General features: G+C 40.0%; 1 protein-coding gene across 4 annotated transcripts in view; it reads right to left on the bottom strand.

The window, feature by feature from the left end:
* The window catches only part of pacsin3 (protein kinase C and casein kinase substrate in neurons 3), a 39014-nt gene that overhangs the window by 13272 nt on the left and 12371 nt on the right, over positions 1-13371 (bottom strand). For all 4 annotated transcript variants that reach the window (XM_032512320.1, XM_032512339.1, XM_032512335.1 and 1 more), the window contains 6 exons: positions 10698-10798; positions 9636-9792; positions 8983-9218; positions 7263-7418; positions 5967-6142; positions 2087-2207 (listed from right to left, as the gene is read on the bottom strand). In XM_032512320.1, coding sequence (XP_032368211.1) covers positions 2087-2207; positions 5967-6142; positions 7263-7418; positions 8983-9218; positions 9636-9792; positions 10698-10751 — 900 coding nt within the window. In that variant the 5' untranslated portion in view covers positions 10752-10798. The remainder of the gene's footprint in view (positions 1-2086; positions 2208-5966; positions 6143-7262; positions 7419-8982; positions 9219-9635; positions 9793-10697; positions 10799-13371) is intronic.

The following is a 13371-nucleotide window of genomic DNA, read 5'->3' as shown; positions in this document are numbered from 1 at the left end:
TCTCCACAGCCAGCAGGGTTTTGTTTTTGGTGTGTTTGTCCTTTGACTTCTATAAGCATTGCTTTCAACATAATCACCTACACCCACGGACTCACGACACCACGGATTGAACTGAAATTTATATTTGAGCAGTTCAAGTATGGTTTGATATGGGTTAAATATATTGCTGTTAATTTAATCCTTAATTATGTGTGGTGTCCAGTATTTTATACATTTGAGCTGCTTCATGACAAAAGCCAAGAGTCTAAACTAAACATGGTAAAGCAGCATTTGCCTGTTATGCCGCATGCATATAGAACAAAGAAAAAAGTACATGTGAACTAAAATGAAAAAAGTTAAAAACATTTGTCTTCTCATGCGCCTACGATTGAGAGAGAATTTGCACTCTACACTTTCAATTCTGTAAGTACATCTCTAGTTTGTACACTGTTTTTATGTACCGTACTTTGTATCTTTGCAATATATTACTCTGTTTAATTACTATTTTATGTACTTTCTTTTAGTCATATTTTATACATCAATGTTCTTTTGTGCATTATTTTGTTTAAAGCTTATTCAATGCGAAATGTGCTATGGCTATAGTAATAAAACTTTTGTTCCGCATGGCTTTTAAAGCATGAGGGAGTGTGTCAACATCTGCTTCTTTGTAACCATAAATGAATATTGCAGCTCTGAACTGACTGAATATTATTAAGTTTTGTGCGACCACTTGACGGGCTTTGCTTGGCCAAAATGATCTTTCCTCCCCACACCTCAAATGCTGAGAACACACAAAATGGGTTTGAAAACACCTGAAACAGACAAACAGACTTACTGGGGTCCAGTTGCTGCATTTTTGAGTGTTATATTTCAACTCTTTTGTATGATTCGAAATTCAAGGATCCAGGTGTGACACGCACGAATGCACGCACACGCACACAATCAGTGTGACCCTGCCAAAGAGAAAGTGGAGGGCAGAATCCCAATGATTGTATCTCTATTGTGACTTGACAATTGGGTCTGCAGACAGAAAACAGGACAATACAACGCTTCTGTCATTGTGAATCAGAAACAAAGAGTGAAGAGGGTGCGTTAAAATCCTGCGTGTAACTGATTACAACCTGTTCTTTCATACGCAGGCGGAATTCACAAAAGCTCTCAGAAAATATAAAAACTGATACTCTTTTATTTCTAACTTTGGGATTAAAAGGGCTTCTTGAAAGCAAATGTTACCACAAACCGATTTGAAGTATTTGCTTAAAATTGTGCAAAGGTTCATTTGAAATAGTTTCCTTTGCTCAGCCTAAAGCAGCCTGGCTCTGTTGAGATGTTTTTCTGCTTTAGTTTATTTATAGATAAACAAATAAGATATAACATGTTAATTATTGAGCTTTACAAGAGTGGGAAGGCTGATTTTGGGACCTGCAGACAGAGCCAGGCAAGTCTTAATGGTAATTTAAGTGACTGATTCTTTTAATCGTAATTTTAACGTACAGATATGAGAGTGGTTTAATCAAAAGCATACTGCGTATATCTCAAAATGTAGAACTGTTCCTTTAAAGTCTGTGAAGAAATAATCATTTGTATTTCTGTTTTGTCTTATCTGTAAATATTTGTTTGTCCTCGGTGGCCTGCGGGTCGGCAGAGCTGAAGTAAAATATGTAGACTTCCAAAAACATCTACAGTACATAAAATATATCTGTGCGTGTGTGTGTGTGTGTGTGTGTGTGTTCAGACATTCCTGACCCCACTCAGAGGTCTCAGTCACACAACAAGGCTTTCACTGGTAGCCTGCTTAATATTCATTCTGACTCTCTGACACACACACAGACAGTTAGTACTGTGCAGCACTCTTGTTTTCAATGTTTAAGATGTCAATGAATGAAGTTGTATAAATAATACAAAGAGTGAATTAAAGCAAGAATGTGTGTGTGAGTGTGAAAGTGTGTTTCCGAGAGAGAGTGAGTGAGTGAGTGAGTGAGTGAGTGAGTTTGAGAGAGAGAGAGAGAGAGAGAAAGAGAGAGAGAGAGAGTGTGAGTGAGTGAGTGAGAGAGTGAGAGAGTGAGAGAGTTTGAGAGTGAGAGAGTGAGTGAGTGAGTCTCCACACCTCAAACTGTGGCCAGTTCATGCTCATGCCCGGTCCGTGGGTGTTCCTCCACCATCTGAGATCTTCAGTGTCATTGGCTGCTTGGATGGTCTGACCCAGGTCCCGGTGCAGGCCTCTGAACCTATTGGGCAAAGTGACTGTCAATCATCACATCTACTGTAAGCCCTCCACCTCCTCCTCCTCCTCCTCCTCCAGGTCTGTCAATAGAGAGATTTTAAATTCAAGTTTAACATTCTTTTGTCTGACTTGGTGTCCTATAAGGTTTGTTATTTATCTAACCACTCTTGTTTAAATTAGGAATCAACTAGTTTTTTTTCCTGCTTAGTTCTTTCATGTAGATATTTTAAATAACATTTTTGGTGTCTTAAGCGTAGTTCAGACCAAAGATTTGCGACGAGACAAAAACGTTGGAAAGGAAAAGTTGCAGCGGTCTGACCCGGCTCGTCTCAGCTCGATTCCAACCAGCTGAGGGCCAGTGGCTGGTTTTAGAGCGCGTGGGACGTCCTCTGTTTCAACAGCCAATCCACTCATAAATCAGAGGAATAAAACGTTATTTTGTTTTATCACTACTAGAAATGCAACCGAAGCAAGCATCTATCAATCACTGTCCTCTTTTGTACTTTAAAGCTATAGTCTCAACTGAACTGGGCTTTATAAATTCAATGTGTTATATGTTAATTTCCCCCGTTAACATGCAGCTCCTCTGATGAATTATCAGATAATGCAACGATGTGAAAGGGTTCGCTCACTGTGATGACGATACAAAGAATAATCACCTGAATCTGCAGCTCCTCTCTGATTTATGGAGATTTATAGATTCAGCTTTTGTTAATCTGACCGGTTGCAACTTTACTGTTCTGGTTCACCCTCGTCGCTTTCAAACGCACACTGAACAAAATAGCGTGCTGAAGGAGGGTCTGGATACTCTCCACAGTATTCGGGATATGAGGAAAATGTGCTCTGGTTTAATGACATTTCTTTAAACTTATCAGAGTCTTCCTGGGCGGTGATAAACTTCGTACAGGGTTGCTGCAAAATGGTCGTGCGTGAAAAAAAACTCACATTGGACAAACAGTCTGGCTAGCTGTCTCAATTTACCATGCAGAGATAGGAGGAGCAGTCAACAGTAGTCGTCATAAATCCATTGAATTTAAAATTTCAAAGAAATCCATTGAAATAAAAACACAAAGAAAGCAGAAGGAAATGGAAAATAGATGCATCCGGTGGAATTTCGTGCAGCACCGGAGCAATACCGGACACGAATGATATGGACTAGAAAAGTTATAGACGAGCTTGTGAACATATTGTAATAAAGTATTAAGCAGCTTAAGTGACAGATATTATCTCAGGAGTTGGCAAAAACAGAGATAATATCATTGGTCATTATTATCAGCTGCACTGTTATATATATATACCGTGTAAATAGGAAAACTGTTTGCTAAAATTATCATACCAACTTAAAAAGGTGACACAATGTCAGTGTTGTGTTGACTACTTTCCTCTTCCCCTAAGTGGCCAAAAACACAGATCACACATCTCATCAACGTGACTGCTGTGTTATTTAGTGAAAAGCTGCATTCATTGATTTTTGTCACTTTGTGGTTAGCAGAACATGCTGTAAACAACATTTACATATTATCCTCTTTTGAAGGGACTGTATTGAACGTGTTGCACTTACACATTAGACTGACATGGAGCAACATTAGCATTTTTGTGAAGTCATGTTCGTGTCCATTTGATGAATGTGAAGATGAAGTCAAAATTTTCTCTCTCTTGTAGCAGTTTTTGGTCTCCATTAACTTCTAAGGGAAACAGTTGTCTCTATAGCTATTAAATGCTCCACTACAGTATGTACCCCCGCTAATTAAAAGCTGATTTTCCTTGTCTTTTATTAAAGTAAACTGAATGTAATTGAGTTTGGGATTGTTGGTTTGACAAAACAAGACATTTGATGACTTCATCTCAGACCGTACATAAAGTGTTGGGAAACTTTTAGTCACTATTTTCCATCATATTATAGACTAAACAATTAATTGAGAAAATTATAGTCTGATTAATTAGTTGCAGCCCTTATTTACACATCAGCATACACAGAGCAACATTAACATTTCTTTGTTTTTGGCCATCTGATGAATCAGAGTTCAATGTTCACTCTACTTTTAGCTTTAACTTAGCAGTTTTGGTGTCCTCCAACTCCTGAGGGAATTATCTGTCTTGTTGGCTGCTAATTACTATGTTCATCAGCTCGTCTCTAACTGTGTCTGTCTGCTGCTTGCTGCTGAGCAGGTCACGTTCAGTGGCTTAATCAGAACGTTTTTGCTAAAAAAAGCTGCATGCTGCTGCTGGAAACAAGTTTGATGAGACCACAGAGAGTGAATCAAAACAATTAAGTTGCTGTAAAACTAAAACAATGGCTGTATTCAAGACCACCTACTACATTAGCAGTACATACTGATTTGGCCAAAATGTGGCATGTAGAATGCAAACAAAGCAAAATCTGCAGTGTGCCCGGAATACACTGTACTGTACACACAATTACACAGTATGTTAAGGTTACTGATTATACTGTGTATTCCCGGGGCTTGGCCTTTAAAATCCTCAAGCCTCAATTTAAAAGGTGGAAATCCAGATGAGCCTTTTGTATGTGCAGATTTTCTAGTCAGACGTATCAGCTCCTTGTTGGCTTGTTTACACTCAGAGGTGATAGGAAGGAAAAACTTCTATTCATCTACAGCCAACCTTCCCAAGAGCTGCAAGTAAATGACTGATGGCTGTTTGGACACTGGACTTTGTCTTGAAGCCTGTTGACTGTATTCAACAGAAAACAGACCGGGGTCGGAAATACTTTTACATAAATACATATAAACCTTACAAAACTCATCAAAGTAGCCAAAGTAGCTAATGCTTTCCAAACCAAGTGATGTACTGTATGGTGGGACATTTTTGCACAGGTCTGGAAGTTATATGAATAGTTTGTCCAAATGCAAATCTAAGAGTAAACTTGTAAGTTTATAGAAATATTCCACCATTTTTTTTTTTACCTTATGAAGGTCCACTCACTAGCTTTTTATGTGGAGGTTTCAGCCACATCTCACAAACTTCCAAAGTTGTTGAATTTTGTAAAATGTGATGGCTCCAACAGTTCTTTGTCAAACTACTCCAGGGTCAAAACCTTCAAACTCAATATTCCACTGTATGCTTCACAGTTGAGGGATTTTCTTAATTTATAATACAAAACTGTCCAGTACTTTCAACTTTTTCCTTGTATTGGGACAGACGGACAACCCAAAAACATAAGGCCACTGGCATCCTAAGCTAAAAAGGTTGGGAACAGACAACTGCTCATTAGTGCCCTCGTAATTCCCTTCAGGTAATGACAGAGCTCAGGCTGTGAGTCTGGAGTTTTAGACTGAGGTCACTGTAGGAGGGCAGGTGGGCTTTCAATAGGATCCTGAACACTCTCTTCTATACTTCTATACTTCAAGTCAACTTTACCTTTGACTTTGATTTTAGACATTTTACTGTAAAGGAAAACCCCTAAGAAACAAAAGACAAGTCACTGGGTGGACTTTTTCCAAGTACATTCCTATCAAATCTCATCACTTCTCACTCAAAGAGTTAATTAAAGATGAAGTTTTTGTTCAATATTTGAACAAAGATCTGGTCGGACTTTGCCAATGGTGGTTACTGTGGTAACAGTGGCTTGTTCAAACAGAATGAGAGGTCAATAGTTAATAAACAACTCCATGAGTTTTCTATTAATCCCTGTGTACATAGACATATGGTCACACACACATTAAAACCTCGGCGTTCTGCATGCCTTCACCATCAGCTAATCACTCTGTGTGTGTGTGTGTGTGTGTGTGTGTGTGTGTCCTACCCTTCTTTGACAGACAGGTCGAGGTGTGTGTGGATGTCCTGCAGGACTTCTTTAAAGAAACGCAACCTCTTGCGCTCTGCCTCCTGGGTGAGGTCAAACACCTGCTCCATGTCCTCCATATAGCGAGGGTTACAGCGGTTCAGCTCCTCCAGGGCCTTCGTGTAGCGCTCCTTCCCCTGCAACACACACACAGAGCACACACTGAGTTACGTGGGCAGCGTACACACTTAGTTCAAGTCTATCGCTGGTGAGAACCTGTGGCTGCATCTACAGAATGGAATAGTCTTCAGCTGTGAGGTGTTGAAAATGCAATGCATGTAAAGTATTAGGATGCATAAATTAGCCCCCCTGTTGTAACTGACCAACTTCTTTTGGGGAGCATTGTTAGGCCTTTATTTAAACAGGACAGCTGATTACATGAAAGGGGAGAGAGAGGGGGAATGACATGCAGCAAAGGGCCGCAGGTCACAGTCAAACCCTCAACCACTGCGCAGAGGAGTAAACATTTTTAATATGTGCGCCCACTCTACCAACTAGCTACAGCTAACATGGCCACGGGTGATTTCAAAGTAAGTGATGGGGGCCAAAAAAAAGCAGCTGTCGCCAAAATGAGAAAACTTGAGCAGTTTGAGTTAGATGGTTTTCTTCCAAAGTTAAAGCTTTTTTTAGTTTCAAATTCCTTGTTTGTGTTTTCCTTATGGAGCTGCAACAAGAACGAGAGGAAATTTGGTACTTAAAAAAAACTTGATTTTGATAGATACCCACTTGATTTGGCTGTCTAGCCTCAGATTAGCTGCTATGTACCTAAGAAAAATAAAATTCCTTTTTTAGGATTGGGACACTTGTCCCACACTGTGAGCAAACGCAATCATGAAACAGCATGTGTTGATCACCTGAACAACACTAAGGGGCTGCTGATACGTACAGTCTGGTTGTGTGTCCGGACAGTGAAGTCCAGGTGCTTTTTTTGCAGACTCTACGGATGAGTCATGATATTGGATTTCATGTCTTTTTGTTGCCTGACGCAGATCTTTGTTTACTTCCTGACCTTGAATTTGTCTCAGGATTTCCCTGTTTTCGGTTGACAATTTCCCTTTTCAGGACCTGGAGCTTTTTCTCTGCTTTCTCTCTCTTTTTGCAGAGCAGAGAACAGTGGAGACAAGCCTAGTCACGTTTCATAACTCAAAAACACACACACAGGTATGTTTTCTAGAGTCACTGACACACCCAGACTAGTACAAGTGGAGCTACACATGGTACTGTATCCATGTAGTGTATTTATAGTGTGTTTTGTACTTTCTCAGCCTCCTCAGTGCAGCGCTCCGCCCGGGTCGTGTATTTGCGAACTTCCTCCTGCGACTTGGTCGGGTCGGCCTTGGCGTGCGTTTCCCTGTTAAACGCCGTCCACTCCTCCTTCCTGGCCTGATGGTAGCTCTTCTTACAGACCTCCACCTGCGCACACGTACACACACATTGCTGTTGCAATCAATACAGCTTTGATTACATTCACCACACCTTATGTTTCTCAAATGTCTTGTTTCCTCATTGACACATTTGAATAGTCTAATATTGCAAACATGACACATTCACCAACACTCATATTGTCAAATATAATTAACTTTTAGGTTTTATACATATGTATATACATGGACATATGTACAGTATGTACATGTTAATATGTAGTTTTTTAATTATCTTCTAATTATGCATATACAACTACATTCCTTTATACTTGTTCAGATTCAGTTTTATTAATTTGGCCATACTGTCTACATCTTGTATTACTTAATTTATATTTTTTGTTGAGATATTTAAGTGCCCATATTATAAATTCAATCACTTTTTCTGGGATTTGGGATGTGTGAGACAAAGAAGTCTCCCAGCTAATCCTGCCTTGTACTGACCAAAGTTGGACAAAGTTATCTAGCTGATGTGATCTCACCTCGCTACTGAGCATGTGGAACTCCCAACAAAGATAATATAGAAGAGAGATGTCTCACTTTGTAGCTAAAACAGAGAGCCAAACACACAAGATGAAAACAGGATCTGCAGCAATGTGCAGTAAAACAAAACTATGTTGTTGTTGTTTTTTCAACCATGTAAACCTTTTCTGGTACAACCCCAAAATACAATTATAAACCTGAAAATGGCCATAATATGGGCGCTTTAACACTCGATCTTAACTTGCCCCATTTCTTTTTTACTTAGATACAGATCTTGCTTTTACTTGTGTGATTTTCTTTTTAGTTATTAACAGGCATTGGTGGGGGTGCCTGAGGCCAAAGATTTTCATTGCCAACAACTACTTCTCTTATTGTTGAACACATGATAATAAAAAGCCTTGAACCTTGAACAAAGTGGCTCCTCTCAAAGTAGCATCTGTTCCCAATCACAAAGCTATCTCACACTTTGCAGGATACAAAAATGATAGTGAACAAGGTCAGGTATAACAATTATGTTAAAAATTTTTTTTTAAAAAGACCTGTTGAAACACTCCAAGGTTTGTGCACCAAGATAAAGTAAAATGTAAGTGCACAGGTCAGGAATACGCCGACAGTGGAGATACCACGTAAGTACGGAAAGAACTGTGATTGGCTGCTTGTGTTTTCCCCAACATGTTTCTGATGTTGATGGAGTTTGTTGAGAGTGAAGCCGACATTAACGAAGTTAAACAGACTGTATAAAAATGTTTTTATAGCTCAATGCTCTCCCTTCTCGTCATTGAAGCCTCTGTGTTTACAGGCTTGTGGTGATGTGCAATGTGCTATAGGCGCCAAAAAAATTCTGTTTGGTACTGCCAATTTGGTTTGTTTCGTCATGGTTCATGTGTGCAATAAACATTACACTTTGTGACAAAAACATTGTGGAAGAGAATTGTGATATAAATTCTAAGCTAAAAAAAAAAAGTGATTCATGTTTTTCCCCAGAATGGTGCAGGCCTAGTGGGTACCCATGGTACTTGGTTGACTAAAAATCCAGCTTTACTGACATCCCAAACCACCCAGACAGCCCTCACCTCTTTCAGTTTGCGGACCCAGGGTTTTTGTGCTTTGCGGAAGCCGTCATCCGCCTCCTTGGTCTCCCTGAAGCCTCCGATCATCTGCTTGTGGAAGGCATCCTTCTGCCAGTTGCGCACCTTCTCGCTGTCCTCGCCCGACAGCCGTTCCCGCATCTCCAGATGCAGCTCACTGAGTCGATCTGCCGCCTGCATGAAGGCGTGCCACGCTTTCTCCAGCGTACCATACTGAGGACCTGAGGGACGAGAGTGGGGAGAGGTGACACACTCTTAGCATCCCATTTAGCTTGAAACAGAAAAAAAGAGACAGTGACCAACCGCCTTTATTGGTTGGCTTGTTTGTGTATATAAATGTCAATTCTTGGGCCGAGGTCAAGATGGTGAACTAACTCACTGAAATGATTAACTATTGCAGTGCCCGTTCAAAATGTGCTTGTTCGGGATGGACCAACTGCTTAACCTCTGGTATTGCTTGCAGCTTTCTCAAGAATCGGCTCATCCAAGTAACTTCACACTTGGCACTGTGCTTTCTCGGGTCCTGAGCATTACACCCACCATGACATAGTTGGGTATCCCGAGCAATTGCTTTTTTTAAATTTGTTTTATTCGTTGTCTGCTGCAGCCCATGTGATCTGTTTTTTTTTTTGACTCGCCTTTCTCCACGACACTCCTCCACCTCTTGGCCCAGTCGCTCAGCTGCAGAGAGTAACTCTTCTCTATCTTTGCCCTCTCCTGGAAGCAACTGACTATTTCGTTACACAGCCGGTGGCCATCGTCTATCCGCTTCACCGTCCTTTTGTAGTTTCCTGGCTGCAGAGGGACACACACACACACAGTACACACACAGTACACACACAGTACACACACAGTACACACACACACACACACACACACACACACACACACACACAAAACTTGGGCATTGAAATGCTTCTCTACTGTTATATCAGTTGGTCTTTTCAGTTCAATACTTGTTATCAACATGCTAATATTAGTGTAATGCAAAATGTTAACACGGCAGGATAATTAGCAGACTAGCGATGATGTACACAGACTGAAAAAGATACAAACTGCTAGTAGTAAAAGAGGACAGAGAGTGAGTGGAAGGTTGAAGGTATGTAGTTTTTCCAGATGGAAGGCTGTGAAGCTGGCAGTCAGTCAGCAGAGACTCATTATGTGTCTGTGTCTCTATCTAAACACCACCTCCGGCTGCTTCAATAGCCTCAACAAGTACGCAACACACGGTGGTATAGTAGTATCGTTTCCGGACCAGTGCAAAATATAGTGAGGGCATTACTGATACTGTATCTGATCTGATGTAATAATTCACATACAAAGATTGCAATGTCTGCTGTTTGTTAACTAAGTTACTGATTTTGTAATTCTGTAGCTCAGTAAATAGAACGGGTCATCCTGTAATCACGGGGCTGGTGCTCAATTTTCCCCAGCTCCTCCTGCCCACACGTCGAAGCATCCTTGGTTAAGATACTAAACCCCAAATTGCTACCAGAATGTTAGCAGCTTAGCACCATGGTGATCGCTGGGTGTGTGAACGAGTGACATTTGAAGCTCTTTGGATAAAATTGCTATATTCATGCAGCCAATAATGTGTGAGCAAGCACTACCAGTCCAGTGCATAATTTAATAATTTGAGTTTTCTCCTAACTTCAGTAATAAGCCTGCATGTGTGAAGTGTGTGTGTGTTCCTACTGTACCTCCCAGAAGCTGTCAGAGCTCCCCAGGTCGCTAAGGTCTCCATTGGAAGACATATTGGGGTCGGCCTTACAGCAAAGAATGGTGGCGGCTACAGAAAAGACTGCACAGAGAGAGAGAGATGGTATCAGGTTTCACAAGCTAGGTAATCAGCCTGGTATCTCAAGACAGGGCACAAAAATCAAGTAAAAGGACAGCTATCAATCACATTTGTTTCATAGCACCTTTTACACAGTTAAGTGTAGTTCAAATGGCTGCAAACTGATTGACCAAACATTTTAACCTAACTAAGAAGAGTTAAACAATAGAATCAATAAAACGCTAAATAAAATATAAAAAAAGGCTTTGTATGTTGAGGGGTCTGGGGGCTTTTATGATTTCCATAGAACACATCTGTAAAATAATTTGTGTCCTCTATTTTGGGTACCAGAGTCTTCATCGTTGCTGACTAACAGGGCTGTTTTCTCTACACTGCTGCCCAGTTTTTTTTCTTCTATACACAACCGGACTGTGTGTCCGACAAACACTGATGCCCATACACACACATCCGCTCCGTTACTGAGGCAGGAATCTGTGTCAGCCAGTCCTGTTAGTCCACAATGGATCTCATTCATCAAAGAGAAGACGCACAAACATTTGTACAGACTCGTCTCTGATAATGGTTCAAATCATATTTAACTGTGTTATGTCTCTGCCTCGTCATGCTCAACAAAACTAAGACTCAAACAGCCAAAAGGAGAAACAAGATGAACGCCTGTACTGTACCTTAAAAGAGGCCCTGTGGAGTTTTCTTATAAACATATAAAAAGTTATGTTTAACTGTTTTTTTTTTTTTTTTAAGTACCCCAAATCCAGTATAGTTTACATTCATGTTTACTAGCTAGCTGTCTTCCATTTCTCTGCCTTTGTTGGCTCTTTGCAGCATATCTTGGTGTGTTATAGACACCTGTAGATCAGTGGAGGAGTGTGAAACCATTGGCATTGGACTGTGTATCGCGTCACACAGGTGTGCAATCACGTAGACGCATGTTGGGCAGAATAAACAAAACAGGGATCGCCTCACTGAAAACCAGCTCCGTTGTGCTACTAGAGATAAAAAGGTAACCTTTAAAGTCCAATTGCAACAAGAAATCACATTGAAGTGGTTTCCAAATGTAATAATAGAAATAATAATAAAAAAATAATAATAATGGAGGGGTTCCCAACCCTGGAGTCTGGACCCCTCGGTGGATCCCAAGATAAATCTAAGTGGTCACAAGATGAGAAACAAATAAATTATGTTTAGTATTTACAACTTTTCTCAGATCTTTTTAGTGTGGCCCCAAAACAACGGCATCATAGTGCATTTATATTATTACAGATTTATATATTGCTTATAAATGTTACTCAGGGGGAGGGGGTGGGGGGAATTAAAGTAAAGTTTTACCGATTACCTATAAGCAAAGAAATTCTACAGAGCAATAACCAAATGCAGAGAAAGAGGCCATGGTGATTAAATGAAAAAATATCAATTCAATATAAAATTTCTCAGTTCATTGTGACCTGACTTCTCTATACGTTGCCTTCCTCCATGCTGTCCTCCCATTGGACAAAACCCTGTCTCAAGGCTAGACAACTGCCTGTGGCAGACGCAACATAACTGTGGAGGACAACATGCCACTACTCTACAGTAAGACCTTGCTGTGTGCAGCGATCTTCTCTCCGCAATGATTCTAGATGTACATCTAGAAGTCAAACTCTCAAATCTAAACTGATTACTCCGTGAATATACCTGTGATTTAAGTGATCAAATACACATCAAGAGGGTTTATTTAATTATATTATTACTGTAGAAAAGTGTCAAACAGAGTAGACTGTATCTATGTTATAAACTATTGTTGCTACAGGCTCAACTTGACAAGACTGTTCCTGGTTATTTATCCTCCTCCCTCCCACAACGTTCTCTCTCACTGTAAATGACTAGATGACTCCCAGAATAACAGCGGTGGATGTAGGATGTGCACTGGGAGCGGGCTGGTGCTAAATTAGATGCAGTGTACAACGGTCGCCTTGGTGAGCTCTGCAGGGAACAATGTGGGAGGGAGTCTAAATAAATAAATCTACGGTTAGCCCAGACTATAAGACGAGAGAACAATGACTTCTGTGACATGCTAACACCTGGTTGAGCCTTTATTAAAAGATTTAATATGCATCTGTAGGAATGTGTGTGTGTGTGTATGTTGTGTTTAAGGAGACAAGTGGCATTCAAGATTAGCCAAATGCTATGACATTTAACAACACAAAATCAAACATCACAACTCAAAGACGATGCAGCGTATCCAGTTAACCATCATGTTGACCCGTTCTCATATATCAATGTTCTTTTTAACTACCCAATTATAACTACCCAAAATGACATGATTGATTCCACACAATGCTTTTTGGCAAGTACAAATCTCTACCTTCATTAATTTTGGGGCGTCTTATTCAATTTTATAGCATTTGAAAAAATATATATACATATACTATATATAATACTATACTTCAAAATAGCATTGAGTAAAAGTTGACATATTCCAGTCTGTGATTATCCATCAACATACATTCCTTTAATTTTTCCTAAATTTCTGCTCTTTCTAACTCAAATATTAGGTATAATTTCCTATAAATGAGATTTATTGACCATAAATTCCAAAA

Source organism: Etheostoma spectabile, chromosome 1, assembly GCF_008692095.1.
Source record: "Etheostoma spectabile isolate EspeVRDwgs_2016 chromosome 1, UIUC_Espe_1.0, whole genome shotgun sequence".
In the NCBI taxonomy this organism is placed as follows: domain Eukaryota; kingdom Metazoa; phylum Chordata; class Actinopteri; order Perciformes; family Percidae; genus Etheostoma; species Etheostoma spectabile.
Note: the sequence above shows the minus strand (reverse complement) of the source record. Positions and strands in the feature narration are given on the sequence as shown.